Raw genomic sequence first — 21,213 nt, 5'->3', positions numbered from 1 at the left:
GTTTTAGGTAAAGTGTAAGACAAAAGTAAAGTAATATCCAACAATCTTACATTTAAAATATTCAATTGGCAATGCCAAGTAATGAATGTTTTACTTTTTCCAAAAGAAGGGACTTAATTCAACGAAGTAAGTTGAGACATGGTGCCCACATGTCGACCTGTGAAGAATATTAGAACTGCTGTTCTGTTCCTGAGTTTTGCCATTGGCTCTTTGCCAAAACAAGAAATTGAAACTGGGTTTCTTTCTTCTGGAACTATGATTAATAATATGTATCTATCAGATAATACCTAAGTATTCTGGGGAAAAATGCTAAGGAAAAGATTGTAAGCAAATAAGAAGTAAGTCTGACTTAATTAACTATAGTAATAGAAAACTTTTGATAGCATGGATAAAGAAAATCTATACTGCCCCAAAGTTGTAACTTCCATTTTAGGGGTGAGAAGAAAAAACAAACATTTGTTGGACACCTTTTACATATTAGGCCCTGTGCTAAGTGTTTCATACATTGGATATTGGTAACTTAATCAAATAAGTTGCTTTTCTTAGCACTGCAAGCAAGTCAGTCTCTTAAAAGTTCAAATGAGTACTGGAAGTATCAAAAGGTAGGCAGACTTACAAAAGAAGCCAGGCATTTGGATAATTCACAAACTGTGATATTCAAATTAATATTCAAGTAATATTCAACTAATGATAATTCAAAGCAGTAGAGGGATATGATGCAAATAACTGTATAATACGTCATTCAAAATAGATTTGTACCTGGTTTTTAACATTCATAATTGTTGGCTTGTTTATATCAGCATGGGTTTTAGAGTAATGTTAGCATGTACACTAAACTTTTGTTTTTACTTATCGAACATATTTCTAGTGCCTGACCTCAGGAGCTGGCGAGGTATAGCAGCAGGTCAGCTTGGTATTAATAAGTCAACAGTAAGAGCTTATTAGATACCTAATATATGTTAGATACTTGTGGAATAAAGAAGAGAATAAAACATGGGTCTTGGGGCACCTGGGCGGCTCAGTCAGTTAAGTGTCTGCCCTCGGCTCAGGTCATGATCCCGGGGTCCTGGGATCGAGCCCCATGTCAGGCTCCCTGCTCAGCGGAGAGCCTGTTTCTCCCTCTCTCTGCCTGCCGCTCTGCCTACTTGTGCTCTCTATCTCTCAGTCAAATAAATAAATAAATAAATAAAGTCTTTTAAAAAAAGATAAAACATCGGTCTTATCCTCAACAACTATAATTTCAATTAGGGGAATATATGAAACAGAAAATAGTATCAGGCAGTCTCCAACTAAGGGCTAAACAGTGTGATACCAACACAGAAAAGAGGATTTTATTCTTTCATTTTAACAAGTATTAATAAACCGGCCATTTACCAAATATGTCCTAGGCATTTGGGATATACCAGCACGTGAGCACACTAGACAAAGACCTCTGCCTTTATGGGGTTAATATGTTAGTTTGAGAAAGTGGACAATAAATACAATAGATGAGTAAATTATACATTATGTTAGAAGATGATGAATACTTTAGAAATAAAACTATGGTGCAGGAGGAGGGAAAGGGCAGTGGGGAGGACAGATAATTCAACAACAGCAGGGGTAGAGGCAGTCCTTACTAGAAGTGAGATCTGAGCCAAGATTAGAAGGAGCTGACAAGAAGATGTCAGAGGACGAGGGTTCAAGGAAGGAGCAAGAACTAGAGAAAATACACTAAGGCAGGAGCATGTCTGGAATGTGGGAGGAACAGCAAGGAGGACGGTGTGGCTGAAGCCGACTGAGGAAAGGGCAGAGAGGTGGACCGGGTGGGGTGGGAGGTCTGGGGCAGACAGGACTTCCATCCCAAGTGACGTGAGGAGCTGCTGTAGGGTTGTGAGCTGAGTGACAGATCTGACTTACATTTTAACGTGATCCCTCTGAATGATGGGCTGAGACAGGCATTTGGGAGGTGAGGGCAGAGGCAGGACAACCTTTCAAAGAGTGGGACAGCAATCTAGGCAAGAGACAGTGTCTCGGATTAGGGTGCTAGCAGTGGAGTGGGGAGAGGAGATGTATTCTGAACATACTTTCAGTTTAGAGTTACAAGTAATAGTAATGTATTAAGAGGAGGTCTCGTGTCATGTGGTTACTTGAACCTGACCTTGAAGGACAGGGAGGATTTGAAAAGGTGGAAGAATTAGGAAAGGCATTCCAGGATGCGGTAGGCTTAGAGGCAAGAGGGAGTCTGGCTTATTCTTGGGACAATGTGATTAGTCCAAGTAGAAAAAGGCAGATCATTTTCTGGGGTGTGAAGGGAAATAAAATACACAAAGTGGAAACAGATTATACAGAGCTCTGAAAGTAGGCAGAGGTGTTCAGACATCACAACGTTCACTATGGTGCACTACTTGTATGTAGTAGGTGCTCAATCCATACTAGAAGTCTGATAGGCTTTGAGGACCACATATCTGGCAGATTGGACTGGATGGCTGAAAGTTTCTCATTTAGAAAGCCAACTAAAATGCTGTACAGGAATCCCAGCATGAGGTAATAAGGGATGACACACATGCAGGTAATTGACAGTTGACTTTTAAATTTACTTTATAATGCAAACCATTCACCACTTGTGGGAACTTCGATCTTGCATTGGCAAATCTCTTACCTGATAAAAATTATATGGGTCTAAAAAACTGTGTATTCAAATAACCACATGATCTTAATTCTGAGGTTATTGGAGCTGATGGCAGTTGCTATTAGATGCATATGTAATTCCTGTGTCTCTAAATTAGTTACAGGTGCAGAACTGTATCTACAAAAAAGGTAATCTAGTAGAGGTTTATAGAAACTTAGTTCCATCTAAATGAGTCTGATTCACTATCACATACATTTCTGCAAATACTCAACACTAGGAGATGGACATAGGGCATTTACTGGACAACTTTCTTATGCCTAATTTAAAGATGTCCTAAAGAAGCTAAAATAACAGCACCCATGTCAGTTCTGTTGATTTAATACAATGAAGACATTTACTCTGCTCATATTTCCTCTGATACAAAGAATATGTGCTTTATAAGAGCTATGATGATTTTAGAATTTCCTAAGGGTTACCTTATTCAAGTTATTGGTGAGAATGTTGACAGAGATAGTAACCTATGACAAACTATCAGAGCTATAAAAATTGTTTTCCATTTGACAACCTATGTTTTACACTGCAATGAACAGTTTAAATGGATAATTGCTGTCAGGTAGCTTTCAAGAGAAGTCGTATTCCTTAGAGATGCCAGGGGAAAAATAAATAAAAAATTTTTTTTAAATGCTGTGTTTTCTCGTAAGCATCTAATATACATGACATTTGTTTTTGGTGTTTCCTATAATTCATAATTTGGGGGGAAGTACAAGAGAAAGGACAATTTTTGGAAACATAGTTAGGAGATTCTCAGAGTCTGGAAATCTAGCAAATCTACTAAGTCCTGGTGATCAGAAAAGAGATATGAACGGTTAAATCGGAGAATAAATGATAAAATAGAGCTGTACTAAAAAAAATTAGTATGGACAATAGTAAAATTCTAGAAAAAGGCCCTGAATTATTACTGGTGTGTGATTATGAAATTCAGAGCTGTGTCAATTACCTAAATCTTCATCATAAAGAATATTATAGTCTAAGATAGTTTTTCAACGTCTCAGAGAAGAAAACTTGCAATCATTGCTTTCATTTAGGGCCAAAGAATGATTTCAGCTTTTGGAAATTCAATCTTTTCTGAAACAAACATTAACAAAAGTGGGAGATAACTGCCCCATTTAAAAAAAAAATCAGACAGAAAGATGCTTTCTCTGAGTATGATTATTTCCTTATCAAAACATTCATGGGAGGTCATGCAAAAGCCTCATCTCACTCAAAAACTGCCACTTATTTTGATGCACAAAGAATTGTACAGTTTCCCCCCACAGATTCTTTAAAATGGTTCCAATTTAGGACATTACATGTCTTCGATTTCATCCATAAGTGATTAATACCAGAAGACCAAAACAATAAACTCTATATAGGACTTCAGATGTGCTTTCGCAAATATTGTGTCATTTAATCCCTGCAATAACACTGTATTTCTGTTGCTATATGTGGAAATAGAGGGAAGAGAGGATAAATGACTTACTCAAATTCACACGGAACGTACATGGCCAAGACACAACTGGTAGTTACATGCCCTGATACTACCTGGGTCCCTTAAAACCTCTAGAAAGGTGAAAACTTTGGTCAATTATTCAAATGCTTCCAAATATATAGTTGCCTAGAGTCACAGAGACACAGTTTAAGTATCCCTCAATAAAAATGGCGGGCAATCAATCACTCACTCCTATCTCAGGAGAGGCGCTCGTTTCAAAGGATTGTCTATTGCAGCATTTATCATGTCTCCAAGGCATATTTCCATTGCTCAATCAGCTCCAAAGGACAAGCGTGTCATCATCTTTCAATGCTCTGGTGCAACACTTTAAAATTATAGAATTCACACAGGACTGAGTCTGGCACTAAAAGCAGGAGGCATATTCAGCTTTAGTTTGTGGAAGCTTCCCTTTGATCTTGCCAAGTTTTACTAGTAGAAATGGTTTCAGAGCCAGCATGGGGTTACTTGGGGTTACTTGAGGAGCTCATGCTGAAAATAGGGAAATAAGATAAAGGGAGGGGGGGTGGTCACAGTGATAATGGAGCCCAGGAAAAAGCACAGAACTCCTCTTTGGGCATAGTGGCTACACACATTTTTGAATCTCATGAATATGATCAATATAGCTTGGACATGTGCATCATTCATACTCAACAAACCACTTTCTCTTCAAAGTAGCACTCAGCTACTTGCAACAACCCCCAATCCCACCTTGCCTATAGTAAGGAAGAAGGAGCACCTAAATTAATTACTGTATTAAAGCCAAATACCTAAACTCTACAGTGTTTCATCTCTGATGGCCTCAAATAGCTAATGATGATTATATGTCCAATTACAAGTTTGTCTGTTTGTTTTGGCAAGGGTGGAGTAAATAGTGGTCATCTACAAAATGCAACTGAAGTTAACAACCATAGGTCTTTGGCCTTTAGGAATAATATTTTTAAGAGAAAAACAACACTTGCGAATAAGAAATAATCAGAGACTATATAAACAAAAGTTAAATAATTTGTACAATATATAATTTCTTAATTGCTTATAATTCTATTCTGTACCATGTTAATTAAGAAGAAGAGTCCTGAGTTAGTCTTTTGGAAGGGATTTGAGACTCAAAACAATTAAACCCAGGGCAAATTCAAGGCATAAACATGTAGAGATTAGTACAGAATGAAATCTGACTTGAATCACATAACTATCTCTTGCCATAAACAGTACTTTTCCTCAGTTAACCTAAAATATTTGTTGCACTACATTCTGGACACATTCTTTGCAAACAGACAAAATCACCGAATTTTGACTCAAGAACTATTTCACAGTATAGCTAGGACATTCTGCCCTGATGCAGGCTAAATTGGCAACTGGAGAAAGACAGCAATAATTTTTATGGCTTTTAGAAAAATAGAATAATAGATTTTTATATCATATAATGAAACCAAACTCCTATTTAAGAGGCTCAGATGACAGATATATATATACTGTATCAAATCACCATAATAGAATGAAATAGTATTTCAGGAAATATTTTTTCTTAATTTTTAAACAGCCTGATGTTTTAACAAAAATAATATGTGAATAATATGTTCAAGGTTCAGGCTTCCAGAAAAATTAAAACATTAAAATGTAAAGCCATTCATTTCAACAACGAAGCGACTTAACTGTAATGCTTTAGCACTTATAAAACAAAAATCACACCCGTTAACACAATCTATTTTTATGTGGTATCTATGAGAAAAAAAATAGAAATACAGAAATAAAAGAGAAGCTGTGCTAAGAAACTCCAGTAGAAGGAGCTGTAGAAATGAAGAACTTATATTTTGCAATGGCCAAGAAAGGAATTTTGAAAAATGAGGTATCTGCTTGAATCTTATATGTCTGAGTACAAGTGACAGCTAATTAGTTCCTTAGCACACAGTAGACATTTAGGGATGTTGTTTTCTTTATGTATAAAATGAAATGCTTGGAAAAGACATTTTCCGAGGCCCCACAATAAATTCTACAAGCATTAGGCAATATGCTAGCTATCCCAAGAAATACAGAGAAGATTATAAGTTGGTCCTACACTCTGGAAGCATTCAATTCTTTGGGAGAGGTAAAATGTACAAATATCTAGATTTCAAAGTAGAACTAAACATGCTGAGAGAGCTTTAAGAGGAATAAAAACGCTGTAGGAGGGATAAAAACTGCCTGAGAGTTATCTACCATATAAGAGTGTAAAACGGGAGAAAAGGACCCCTTGGGTATTCTAAAAAGACCTTAAGTATATTTGGGAAACACATATAAACCCAGGAAGTAAAAATGAATAGGATTTTTAAAAATATAAATACACCCTTAATGCTTACAATTCAGGAAATGGGAGCCATGCACAGAGATAAATATGGATAAGTTTAGGTTCCTTTTTCAAAGTTCTGATGCTTGTTAGTGAACACTAACACAGCAAACTAGGCATTAAAATTCTGGGCTATACACATCTTCTATTAGAATATAACTTGGAAAATAAACTACAAGAGCAATTTTACCATTCCATAAATGCCCAAAGTAACCCAATAGCCATATCTGGAATTGACTTTACCTTGTGAAGTGCTTGCAGACAGTGTATCAGCAAAGGAATCGCTTTCTGGGTCAATAAGAGAATCTCCCAGAGTTTCACCCATAACATCATGGAAGAGGGATTTGCTGTAATTCACACTGATATTTTGTCTCTTTCTTGCAAAAGACCAATCCATTAAAAGAAAACGACTTGCAGTAATAGAACTTGTGAACACAACCAATGAGTTAAGACATCAGTTTCCAATATTTCGGAGAGGTGGGAATAAATCACAAAGGACCAGGCCTGAATTGGCTGGCACTGTCCTGTTAGAGAGCCAGCTGTGAACAAATATTGTGTCATAATGTTGCTCACTGCTTTGGCAAGACTTGGTACATTACAAGGAAAACATTGCCACACTGTCTCGCCAGTGACCCACATGCTCTATGTCTTGTGAGGGGCGTGAGTTGTACAGTATTTGGAGCTATCAGAGCAGAGATCGTTCAGTTTTCGATTGCTTCTTAAATGGGAAACTACATCTCTGAGTTATGAAATACCAATAAACTTACTTGGACAAAGTTTTTTTTCTAGCTGCCCGTCCCTGATTCAATCTTTAATCATATTATCCGAAGAAAACTATTTAATTCAAACATGTCCTTGTATTTTAAAATTTGGCATCAGCATGCTACTGAAATGTTATATTCTGAGGCATTTGTCCCGCCACTTGACAAAGGCCAAAATGATACTGACAAATTCTGCAAGATTAAATAGTTGAGAGATACAGTTTAGATTTGATCTACCAGGGTTTGCTTTTTAAAAACTAGATGATTAAGATTATCCATCACTACCAGAGGCAGCAACGTTGCACCAAGGTATGAACGTAGTTGATGTTTAAATGATAAATGCCATGTCATCATAGAAGAAGTAGAGTTCTCTCTGAGAAGAATAATGCATTAGCAGGAAAAAAAAAAAAAAACCAGACTCACACTGATAGGCTGGCAAGGAACTGTGGTCAGTTTTGTAATCAGGAAAAAGTTGGCTTCTTGCTCAAGTCCTTTGCCCTTTTTGGCAAGGAGAAACACAAGCAGTGCCAAACTTCAGTGTGGAAGCAGGTCTCCACTTGTCCCATAAGTGGCCTGATAGAATTGCAGTGACTTGTGGATTTAATCAAGATGCCCCCACATAGGGCGATGTATCAGATGGCAATCGTTCTCTTAGACTTATCCCAGTGTTCCCCCGAGTGGAATAAGTTTCATTCTGTTTCACCTACATTGAGTAACTGGTCATCCTGCAAGGGGACTAACAAAAGTTTCCCTGTTAATCATGGAGCAACAGCGTGGTGGGGAAAATGCATACTGGGTCTCAACGGCACAGAATAAAGTGGAGAGTTGGGCATTTGTATTGCTTAAAAACCTTTAAAAACAAAAAAACTTTTACCAAGGTATGTATGGTTCAAGTTAAAGCAAGCTTCTTGACAGTCCAAATGACTGAGTTAATTACAGGTGTGTAGAACTAGTTTTGTCTATATTCAACCTGACCTCTCAATAAAGGAGTTTCTCCTTCCCTCTCAATGCTGGGAAATTTCCTTGTATTACGGACACAATGATAACAGTTAAAAGTGTGACTAGTCTAAGATTTTTGGTTGAATATAATGATAGATCAAAATCAATTCTAGAAGTCAGCACAATTTCCTTCGTGTTAATAAAACAGAGCAAAAATTTAAGCCCCATTCTGCTTACAGATACTCCTCAATGTCCCAAGATGTGCTTGAGTCTGGCAAATTTTAGCTTTCTTCCTATGAAATGGCAGTTTCTTCCTCAATTCCCTATCCTCTCCCCATTCTTGCTCTCAGATTCCAATGTCTCTCCAACTTAAAAAAAGTTTATTAAAATGTTAAGATTATGCCAGAGTATAGAGACAAAATGGGGGGTGCCGGGGTGGCTCAGTCTGTTAAGTGGCTACCTTCAGCCCAGGGTCCTAGGATCAAGCCCCGCGTCGGGCTCCCCACTCAGCGTGAAGCCTGCTTCTTCTTCTCCTTCTGTTCCTCCTCCCCCAATCATGCTCTCTCTCTCAAATAAATAAATAAAATTTGGGGCTCCGTGGTAGCTCAGTCGGTTGGGTGTCTGCCTTCGGCTCAGGTCATGATCCCAGGATCCTGGGATTGAGCCCCACATCGGACTCCCTGCTCAGAGGGGAGCCTGCTTCTCCCTCTCCTGCTCCTTCTGCTTCTGCTCTCTCCCAAGTAAGTAAGTAAAATCTTAAAAAAAAAAAAAAAGGACAAAACAGGAGGAAGGATACCACTTTAGAGTGAAACTCTTTATAAAAGTCTAACACTCTGTTAATGAGAAAAAAACGCCCCCAAAAGACAAGTACACTCTCCAGGTTAAACAGATAGGTAGTGACAGATGTGGAACTAGAACCTGGGTTTTTAGGTATCTAATTCCCTGGCGAGCCTAATATTGACCTTCCCCAACTTCTACTCTTATAAGTGTCTAAATTACCTCTTTTAATAAACCAATCACCACAGGGACAGTGTATAGGGTGAATTAAGGGGAAAGTATGTTAACTCTTTCAAGGAATATTAGTCAATAACTGTGTCATTCGTTTTTCAATACCCATGGATATGTAATTGGTGTGGGGAGTTTCTCAATGCCTTTTTCTCTCTTATTCCTACATTTCTTCAATGATGACGTAGGTCACTCATGCCACATAATTCTATCTGTGGATCTCAGTTTAGTTTCTGAGGCCAATGGCATTAAGCTGGACCTCCAGTTGTACAGTTATCTCTTCTGCTATTCAGGCAATACACAGATCCGTTCTTTCCAACTATCATCAAAGGGACTAACTGGATTCTTCACCTACTATTATTTCTATTCTCTTTCTTCCCCCCTCAGATGCCATTCAACTTGTCCGTCTACTGTCGTAGCTATCCTTTTCAACCCCCTAACACTTCTCACTCACACTGTGCTTCAGCTATTCAAATATAGAATTACTACTAACAGCTCATCATTCCCTAACATCTGAATCTAACGGCATCTATTCCCCTTGGACGGTATTATTTGAGAGCAACAACCTGTCCTATTCACTGTATTTCACTCATTTATTTGTTCAACAAACGTTTATTGGTAAAAAAAATCAGACTATATTGGCAGGTCTTGAGTTAGGTGCTGGCTTAATGAACAAGATGGATGTGTTCTTATCTTGTGGATTTCAAAAATAGTCAATAGGCAAAAATTACAAATTTATCAACAACTTTTATCAACGTATGGACTGTAGGCTCCATAAATGTTACCTAAACTCTTGACAGCATATCAAGCAATATAGAAAACACCCCAAGTTACTAACAAAATACACAATGTGGATTTTTAATCATACTTTTTATGTTAGTAACTATTAATTTTTAAGATTCATTTATTTAAGAGAGAGAGAGTGTGTGTGTGTGTGTGTATGTGAGTGGGGGGAGGGGCAGAGGGAGAAGGAGAGAATCTTAAGCAGATTCCCAGCTTAGTTGGAGCCACAGAGGGCTCAATCCCAGGAACCTGAGATCATGACCTGAGCTGAAACCAAGAGTCCAACGCTCAACTGACTGAGCCATCCAGGCACCTCAGTAACAATATTTTAATATTTTGTATCACACTGTAGCACCAGGTCACTTGAGAAATAACTTGTTCACCGTGGATATGAAAATGGACAAAAATAAATGGAGCCAATCCCATTTGTATCTAATTAGAAATGTGCTTTGTCCTGAGATACTGAAAAGACTTTTTTTATTTTACAGTGATCCACCCATGTATTCCTCAAATAGTCACCAAACACCTTCTGAATGCCAGATATTATTCTAGGTATAGGAGATAAATTCATTAATAATCCAAAGTTCCTTTCTCAATAAGTTTATATTTAACTATATTTACCAAAATTATCCAAATATACCTAAAAGAGTGATCTTTTAGCACACTTAACTTTGAAGGTCAATTAGTATGAACTGATATCAGAAATAATACATCTGCTTAAATAAAGTCATTCCTATCATTGGACAGTATATGATCAACAGAAAATTTATGAGAGCTTTGACATGCATGTGATCATTTCTATCTTCAAGGCCTTAAGATTTCCCAGTGTTCTACTCTTCATAATATCAAAATCTAAGGGATGTTAGAATAAGATACTTAAAAGAGCATGCCAGTAAATGGCACTATAATGTAAGATGTTGGAGCTGTAGACCATGTCTAGGTGTTCTGCATACCAATTGTGTTATCAGTACTTTGCATCTAAAGGGTACCTGTACAAAGAAGTCTATGGCTTTCCATCCCATGGAGAACCCCCTTTGAAGGCTAGTCCTTGCTAATTCAGCAGGGTGAGGAGGAATGGTAGAAGACCACCTTCATCATGCACTTGCACAAAAACTAACTCAGCTTCTTCTAATGAGGGATGTAGGGATCTGTGTGATAGGAAAGTTGAGAAGGTCATCTCCTCTTGGACTTTGGAGACATAGGGGTATGGATGCGACTGTGGGTAGGGTAGATAGGAACAGCAAGAGAAAGAATGAAGATAATTAGGAATGGCCATATAGTGAGGAAGCTGAAAAACTTATTTAATTCTGTTATGACACTTGAAAAAAATGTAGTTTGGTATTTGAGAAGGCTATGCTTCAGTATTTTGTCTTCAGTATTATTTATGATTCTTGTCTTTAGCCAAAAGAATCTGAATATTACTCAGCCAAAAAACTCCCAAAATTTTAGTACACTTAGGAGAAGGCAACTGGACTAATAACAGCTGTGCATGATTCAGTAACAAAGAGAATGTCTAAAAATCCATAGTTAATAAAGTCATAGTAATATTATATATGTACAAGGTTTTTTAAAGCATTATTCAGTGTTTAAAATAATTTATATCAAATATATCCATTAAATAGAATATTAAATACTCTTTGTGTTGCGTTACTCTTGAAAGCTAATTAAAACCTTGCTTTTTTTTGGCTGTAGGTTAAATTTGGATTTAATTCTCAAGGGTAAAATTGAATTTTTAAAACTGCTTTAATTGCTTTCTTTTTCTTTTATGTAAAATAAGCTATGTTAGTATTGGTATAAAATCATGTGTACAGTATTTTTTCTTTTGTTATAACCCCATTTTAAAAGCTGCTTCATTTAATGCTTCAAGCGCTGTGAATACTTATGCTGGCCCCTAAAGGTTAGGAGCTCCTTGGGAGAACAAGATCGAACACCTCTTTGTATCTCTAGAGCCTAGCTCAGTGTCTCTAGTTCGCACAGAACACATGTTTATTATTTTTGTTCATGTCGAGAATCTTGATAGAACAGCTGCTTGCACATCTGTCTCACAAGGATCACTCAAGGAAGAGTTTAGAGACCTAATGAACTGACAACATCAGTTTTCTTCTTGTTCCAACAAGACATTTCTCTGTGGTACTCCAAAGGACACCAGATAATCGCGAACAAGCAGAATGACTACCTAGGCTCAGCAGTCCCTACCCAGAACTGCTGCCTTTTCCTACAGCAATTAAAGTTGGCTCGGAACTCTATCTTCTAGCTGTGCTTGCATCAATTCAGGGTTTCTTCATAGTCACGGGGGACACAACATGGAAGAAATGATGTTCCAATGGGACGCAAGCCTAGCAGAGGAACAAATATCCTGAGATGTAAATTCCACTGCGACCATCACAGCAAGCCCGGTACTTCCATGGAAAGAGAAAAAGGAAGGCTGCCGGTGAGAACATCTGTGTTATTATTATTTTTTTTAAAGGCGAAGTCCATTCTTCTTTATTCAAAAACTATAATTTAGTTCAGACTTTCAAAAAGTAACATTTTCTATACAGGATTAATATTTCAAACTAATATACCATTTTGATTTAAAGAAAAGCCAACTGAAAATTTCTTTCTCCCCTTCAAAAGTTAACTTGCCAGTAATACCTGAAAAAGAGCCTAACCTGTCTAACTACTTTTTAGGGATCAACTAAACACTTTTCAAATTCCCGTACCTTTGAACCAAAGACATCCCACCTAAACTATGTTAACTTGTCTTTGCCTATAGTATCTGAAGTTCTCCACTAATGTGGTTTCTAGCATGATAAGATACCATGGGTTGTATTATCAACAGACCCAGATTTATATTGTGTAAAATCCTAAACCTCTAAAACATATTTTCTTCATTGTTCAGATTTTAACAATTAATTTTTCAAGATCAGTTGTATGGAGATTCCCTAGGTAACATATCTTATCACTGGTGAACCATACTAGAATTCCCCAAACATACTAAAGCAAGCTCAGAACCACAGTGCTATATACAAGTTCAGTTTATGTAAAATTAACAATTGACCAGTTCTGTAACTGCACCAAAGGAAATACATGGATTATTGAGATCACAGACTTATAAAACTTAATACCAGGGAGATTAATATATTCAAACTCTTTTACTTTTTCACATAAGGAAAATGAGTTCCAGAAAAATGAAATGATTTGCCCAAGGTATTACCCAGATACTTAAGAGCCGAGTTTGAACTAAACATCAGGTTTCTTCATTCCCAGTCCAAAGCACCAAACTGTGCTCTGTCATGAAAATGATGCAATAAAATGTTCAAATACATTGTTCCGATCCATTACCCTTAATGCCAACAATTATGTTAGAAGTCTATCAGCATGAAAGCATTTGTACTATGATATGATTCACTTAATGTGCATGAATCACCAATGAGATTGCCATAGTTCATCACAGAGTTGAGAGACTTTGCTTTCTACAAAGTAAGTACTTAGTAACAACTTGGTAAATAAAATTCAGTAATATTTGAGCAATCAATTCAGGAATTCATTTTGCTGACAGATGTCCTTTTGCCTCATTCATGTATTCTTTAAGAGTCATCCTAGCATTCTGGAGTTCTTCTGGTAGAAACAGTTGTCTTTTCTACTGACAGTTCCTTGTTCTTACAAAAATGACAAAATTACTACATGAAAATTTCCATAGTTTTTACTATAGAAAAACTTTGAGGTAATAACACTCTATTTTTTTTTTTAAGTACGTTAGAGCTGTATGGTGTTTTTTTAACCTCATCTGAAATTCAACAATGCCACTGGGAGGTTATTCAAAGCAGAACAAGAAAATAATAGCAAGTACCGAATAGGGCTTCAATATGGAACATGGTAACGGGGTTGGGTCATAAAGTTTTACTTTATCTTCTATCAACTCTGTAAATGCTATCATGAATAAAATGGTCTACTTCTACTAAGTGAACTTGTAAAATTCATACTTGTTTTTGAAGATTCCATACTCTACTTGGATACTATTTCTCCATGAAACTTATTTACGTTCATGGAACATACTTAAAAGCAACAGCAGGTAATATAAAACGTCAACAACAGGAGAAACTGGGTGGCAGTTATATGGGAACTTTCTGTAACACGTCTTCAACTTCTTTGTCAGTCTAAAGTTATCCCAGAAGAAGAACTTCACTTAAAAAAATAAAGGCAATAGCAATGTCAGTTGATGACTGCTTTTTATTACTTTATTAATCAAGTTGTCATGTGTAAGATTTAAATTTTTGATGATAAGAATTCATAATATTATAATTTTGGGAGCCTATTCTGTTCCAGGCACTGATTTATTTCAATTGCCTTTAGTTCTCAAAATTATTCTTTCAGATGAGAAAAGAAAGGTTTAGAGAAATAAGGTGACTTGCCAAAAGTAAAAATGCTTGTAATCGGCAGATTCTGAATTCAAAGCCAGGTCTGTCTGACTACACCACACCAACTGAAGACAAATAGGCAAAGCTTTACAGCCACAAACTATTACCAGATGTTTCTGAAAGATAAGAAAGTGTTTTCTAGTCTTTGTACCCTCTTTCCTCAAAGGAAACATATTTATTTTCCTTAAAGGACAAAGTACACTGTTGCTTTTCTGCATGTTGTTTAATAACCTTTTATTATTACAGAACCAGTCTACGTTCGTTGTTAAAAATCTAAAAACTAAATTATTTCTAGTACTCAGAGATCATCAATGTTGAACTGTGTTTCTCTCACTGGTTCTTTTTCTAAGCATATGTATTTCCATATACTTGAGTACATACATACAGTATTTGTATTTTTTAAATAAAAATGAGATATGGTACTTAGTAGTGGCAACCTGTTTCTTCAAGTCAATAATCTTCATCTTTCCACTTTGTAAATGTTCATTTCACATAATATCCAGTCCAATAATATCCAGTCCACAGCCAAAATTCCCCCAGCTGACCCAAAATGTTCCTTTACAGCTGGTTTGTTCCAAACCTGAATCTAATCCAGGATGATGAAATGCATCTGGTAATATGTCCCTTAAGTCTTTTTAAAAGACTTTCCTTAATTTTAAGGCCACTGACTGGTTGAAGAGATCAGTCCAGTTATCATGTAGAATGTTTCACCCTCTGGATTCGTCTAGTTGCTTTCTCGTGGTATCATTTAGCTTGTTTCTCTATCCCTGTGTTATTTACAAACTGGGTGTTATATTTAAAGATCTATGAATTCAAGTTAAACATTTTTTACTTGAATGTAACATAGGTAATGTTCTAGACTTCTTGTTTGATCACATCAGAGACACAGCATATGATTGACCAATGATGATGCTAAGATCAACTACTAATTTAGAATGACGACAGTCAGATCTTTCCACTGTAAGGTTACTTTTTTCTCCTTGCAACTAGAAAGTAATCTGTGTGCCGTGACTTTGGCATATATGGCTGTTCAGTTTCATCAATCACTCATTTAAAGATTTTAACACATTTAATAATCTTCTCCTGAATCAATACTTTGAGTTTATAAAATGAAGCTTTTCTAATTCTATCACTCCGTCTGCATCTGTTAGCTGCCCTTTTCCGATAAGGTAGGGCTTTCCTTTGGGAAGTACAACTATGTGGATATCCTGAAACAGTTCCTACTAGCAAAAGAAGAATAAATATCTAATCTGTTCTCTGTCATTAAAAAGGTAGATATCTTTAACACCAAACTTTCTTGGTTGGGCATATCTGTATCTTCTGTTCATTGAATATTCCTATCATAAAATATTTATATACCTAAGTTTCTTTTTTTTCAATCATTTCTAAAGAATTTTATTTCAACTTCAATTTTCTCTGTTATCCTTGGTTCTGACAGTTACAACCAGGATACCCATCTGCTCTGGTTCTTTTTCTTTTTATGGCATATACAAAACCACTTATCACCCCCTAATAAAATAACTAATGCTTCAGTTTTACCAAACAATTTCCATCAACAGGGACTTTCAGTTTTTATCAAATGTTTATTCCTTAATTATAGGGGATAAGTAGAATACAAACTTAACTTGTTCTTCCAAAATCATATTGTGTGTCAGCAAAGTTTTAGGAAGAGAGTCTAAGATTCCTGACAGGTTTATGGACTAATTAAACCACATTCCAACCACCAAGTTTGTTCTTTATACCCCAAGGTTGCTTTTCTTCAGATACACTAAGCTCTAGGAAGTAAGATTCTATGTTTCTATATTTACAAACATAAACCCCATTGTAATAAACTTTTCATTTTAAACATCCAAAAACATCTTATTAAACACAAAAGGAAGGTAAAGACAGACAAGAAATAACTTTTTCAATTCTAAAACGAGCACACACAGCCCAACAGAAATAAAAACAAAACTGAGTCTTAAGTCAGTCCTCCTTCTAATTATGTTTTTATTTATCTATTGCACACGGTCAGATGAATAGCTCAAAATGCCTAAAGTCATTCTGGGCAAGTTGACAAGGATCCTACACATTGAAATGAGAAGTGGGAAGAAGGCCAGATTGCTTAATTGTTACTTGGGAATCCGAGGAGGTAGACAAGCCAAAATCTTTATGGGGATCCAAAGAGTACAACTTCTTCCTTAGGCAGCAAGAGAAAACAATGGGCTAGATTCTCATTCTGTGTAATTTTATAGGATGATTCCATTGTATCGTCCATTGTCTCTTTCATGTACTGCCTGAAGGGGAAGTGTATTGTTATCGATGGAAGAGCATCCATAAGAGTTATAGAGGATGAGAACATAGCCTCTGGGAGATTAATGAATGATGTGGCATTCAATCTAGTATGTAACTCAGATAAACATTCTGGGAACTGCATACTCGAAAGACCTATGCAATAAGGTCAGGAAGTTTTAGTAACCAAGAGTTAATGAGACAAGCAATATGCCAAGCTGATTAAAGGGTCTTTGAAAAGAATATTGTGGGTGGGGCGGGGGGACGATAAACAGGAGATTGAGAGAGGGTAACAGAAAGATGAGGTTGTCATATCTATAGGAAGTCTCAGAGAACATCTAATCTAACCCCCTCTTCATTTGCAGATGGGGAAATCAAGGCACAAAGAGTTTAAGTGACTTGCTGAGGCCTTTCCCAAGATAATATAGAGTTAATGCCAAAGTCAAAGCCAGAATAGAATCCATGATCTCTTAATCACTGGATGCTCTCTCCAGTTCCACCAAAATAGTGTTTTTTTCAAACAGGTCTCCTTACCACTTGGGGGGAGAAGGGGATATCTTATGGATATGTACTTCAAGGAAGTCCTACTTAAAAAAAAAACTTTATAAAAAGCTTTATTTAACAACTTTATTGAGGTATATTTTATAAATCATTAAGATTCATTTCAAGTATACGATTCAATGAAATCTGGTAAACTTACCGAGTTTTGCAACCATCATCATAAATCCGTTTTAGAACATTTTCATCACCCAGTAAGATCTTTCATGCTGATTTACAATCAATCCCAGTTCCCGCCTCCAATCCCAGGCAACCACAAATCTACTTTTCTGTCTTTATAGATTTGCTTTTACTGAACATTTCGTATAAATGCAATCATGCAATATATGGTCTTGCGTCTGGCTTTCGTTTTTGGTTTTGTTTTTGTTTTTTAAATTAAGTAGGCTCCACGCCCAATGTGGGGCTTGAACTCACAACCCTGAGATCAAGAGTAAATTAAATGCTCTACTGACTAGGCCAGCCAGGCGCCCCTCTGGCTTTTTTCACCTAGGATTATTGTTTGGAGGTTCAGCCATGTTGTAGCATGTATCAGTAGTAAGCTCCTTTTTATTGATGAAGAATCTAGGTCAGGTGTGGATGGCATACCATATTTTGGCTATCCATTTAGTTGATGGACATTGAAATTGTTTCCAAATTTTGATAAAAAGTTTTCAATCCTATACTTTCAATTTTCCTTTCATTCTAATGATAAAAAAAACTGGAATAATTTATATTTTTAATTATCTGGCTATCTGGATTATCTGGGTGATTTTTATAACCAAATACATGCAGGTTCAGTGCCAGTGTTTGTATTTATGATTTCATAAACTCAGATATGGTGCCCAGGATTACTACTTTAGTTGTCCAGGATTCATGACAGAAGGACACAGGTAGACTTTTAACATGTAAATGATTCATCTGAGCTAAGTGAAAACCAAATGAGGCCCAGTAATATTGTCAGGAGGACTGTTTCACAGAAGAGAGTAGTCAGAGAAAAGTTGACAGAGAATTTAATCAGAGGCATTGACCAGCAAGCGCTGTAGAACCTCAGAAACAGGTGTTAGGACAGTCATTTCCATTTTGAATTATTAATTTGAAAGTTAAGAATTTTGTAACTTGTTATTTTTTTTTAAAAGATTTATTTATTCGACAGAGATAGAGACAGCCAGCGAGAGAGGGAACACAAGCAGGGGGAGTGGGAGAGGAAGAAGCAGGCTCATAGTAGAGGAGCCTGATGTGGGGCTCGATTCCATAACGCCGGGATCACGCCCTGAGCCGAAGGCAGACGCTTAACCGCTGTGCCACCCAGGTGCCCCTGTAACTTGTTATTTGATTCGTTTTGGTTGTATGTAAGAGCTGCATGCATTAAAAGTTTATGGGTGGTTTTGTACATATTTAAGTTATGTTATGATAAAAATTATGTGAACGCTGAGAATCCTAAGAATTGTTTCCTTAAAAGAAGTCTGTGCTTTTACTCAAATACTAATAAGACATAGCTATATAAAATAACTGAACCAGACTTTGAAAGTGTTTCCAACCCTTTTATTTTATAGATAAAAAAGAAGTGGTATGATTTGTACGAAATGATACAGTCAGTGATCAAGCTAGGTCTAAAATACAGACTCTTACCTGCCATTGCTATAAAACATTTATTCCAAGTTGTATATTGTTAATCTCATTGAGCCTTTAGTCATTTTATAAATAAGATATTCACTGAGATTGAGACGAAACAGATTCATTTTCTAAACCATTTCTACCAATGACTGAGTAATGATTATAATCCAAACCTTTAATTGAGGATCTAACATCTGGTAGTCACATAGCTGGCATGGGGAAGAAGAAAAGATATTTTAGCTAAATTCAAGAGTCAAGAGGCAGAATGGTATACATAACTGGAAAGTGGAAGACCAGGGTTCAACTGTTCAGTTCTGCCACTAACTCTGTTTACAAACTCGGGCAAGTCACAATGGCTCTGGTCGTAATTCCCAAATTTTAAAGTAGAAATAAGGAAAGGTGGGTAGAGTAAATGACTTCTAACATTTCCCTTTAGCTCTTCCATTCAATAAATTGTTAGTGTTTAGGTCTCATCTATTATAAACTCTTGTCCTTAATTAGAATCACATCTAACCTCTGCATAGGTTAATAATATTGCTATAATCCACCCACACATTCACCTACTCATCCACCTTATTGTTCACTATTCCCGAACATGTAACTTAAGTTCTATTCAAAAGGATATTATCTAGTCACTCCTATGTACCTATGGCATATGGTAGATATTCAATAAATGTGGAGTGGATGCATTAATGTGTGAATGAACGTGTATGTTCTTATTTTCTGTCATCCACCATGACTTGTTTCTGGCTTCTTGATCTTATTTATAACACTGAAGGATATTTTCTTGATTAGCACAAAGTAAATGCTCTTTGAATATCAATTTATTATTTCTAACCCCTAATAATTCAATTTATGTACAGTCACTACCACATAATTTACAGCTAAGCTGTTTCATAGATGCTTGTTTTATTCCTCCAGGTATATTGTCAAGTCCTTTGGAAACATGAGAGGGTATGCTTTTTATTTCATTTATTCTTTATCAGTACAGCATTAGATGTTCAAGATTTAACTGATGGTTAATTCCAAACAGATAATACACTGTCTTTTCAAAGGCCTTCACGGAAGTATCCTACTCCAAATTTAAATGTCCACAGGAAATTCAGTCCCCCTGTTTTACTTTCAGAAGAGGTTCTAAGGAAGATGATTACTTTTCTTTGAATACTGCCCCTGTACAAACCTAAAGACCATTATTCAAAACAACATTCCTCTTCCTTACACCTTCTTTTCCCAGCTAAAGAATCAGTTTCTCAAAATTAGCTCTTTAGACCAGATTCAGTTTTTGGTACTTGAAAATTCTAGCATAATTAACTCTTTGAGTTGCGTACATTAAGAATCTTGGGCTGTGAAAGAGCACAGGGTTCTAATCAAGGCTCTACTGCTTACGAATGTCTTTGGGCAAGTCACTGAGCACTTCTGGGCTTCAATTTCCCCATATTTATAAAATGGAAAGTAACATCTACCCTGCCTTATAAGGATATTATGAGGATTAAATATTTTACTATCTGAAAAAAACAACATATTTTAAAGCTCTATGCAAATGTAAGCTATTATTATTTCCCTATTGTTGCTAGAACACTAAAAGCATTTTCCTTATGGTTATAGTTTAAGAGCTCCATTGAACACACATTAAAAAATATATACACGTAAGAAGGTTGAAAGGAGCTATGCTATTGTTAGTTATTTCTGGGTGATGGGATTATCAATAACTGTTTTTTGCTTTATATATTTCGACATATTTTTCAATAGTAGCTACCGCTCTTAGAATTTAAAAAGTTATTTTAAATAAAATAAAGACTCTATGCAACAATTGAGTATTAAAAAATAACAGCCGTCAAATCTGGAGGACTCTTGAAAAGAAAATATCAAGCAAGTCTTTTATAGTTAATAAAATTAAGTTTCTGAGTAGATTATTAAGGTAAATGGCAGAGACATTCAGCTAAGCTTTTCAAAGAAGAGGACGGTTATCAAGAATAATATGTTTCCATTTTTCTAAAGAACTATTATCTTCCATCTTTTTTTTTTTTTTTATTCTGTGAAGTGTTTCTGCTAGATATCAGCATCACCAGTCCTCAAAGAGAATCAAGAGGTGAGAGACTCACAACATGGAAAACCTCAGACAGGAAGCTTAACGTTAGTATTGCATAAAAGATACCACAAACTCCTGACCTGGTTCTTGTCCTCCGCCTCTCCCCACTCCCCATGAGCAGCCAGCATTAATCTGATGGATCTTATGACGCTCAGAATGCATTCACAAATCACTTTCCAGCTCAGTTCACATCTTATTTACTGAGAATTCTGATCAGTAGCCTTTTGGTTCCAGCACCGTCCCAACTCCAATATCATTTCCCACTTAATATGTTCTCATCACTCCCAGACCTGACTGGTGTCTCTGAGGGATGAAATAAGATGACCATAATCTTAATTACCCAACCTGGGACACTTTC

General features: G+C 36.3%; 1 protein-coding gene across 2 annotated transcripts in view; it reads right to left on the bottom strand.

Moving 5' to 3' along the window:
* PPARG (peroxisome proliferator activated receptor gamma) overlaps nt 1-21,213 on the bottom strand; it is a 127,230-nt gene that overhangs the window by 63,501 nt on the left and 42,516 nt on the right. The window contains exon 1 of one of the 2 annotated variants that reach the window (XM_034658791.1): nt 6,700-7,587. The exons of the other annotated variant lie outside the window; for it this stretch is intronic. Within the exon in view, the coding sequence (XP_034514682.1) occupies nt 6,700-6,853 (154 nt within the window). The 5' untranslated portion in view covers nt 6,854-7,587. Of the gene's footprint in view, nt 1-6,699; nt 7,588-21,213 lie in introns of those variants that run through there. 2 annotated transcript variants of the gene reach the window in all.

This window comes from Ailuropoda melanoleuca, chromosome 4 (assembly GCF_002007445.2).
Source record: "Ailuropoda melanoleuca isolate Jingjing chromosome 4, ASM200744v2, whole genome shotgun sequence".
Classification (NCBI taxonomy): Eukaryota; Metazoa; Chordata; class Mammalia; order Carnivora; family Ursidae; genus Ailuropoda; species Ailuropoda melanoleuca.
This window is presented reverse-complemented; position numbering and strand designations above follow the sequence as displayed.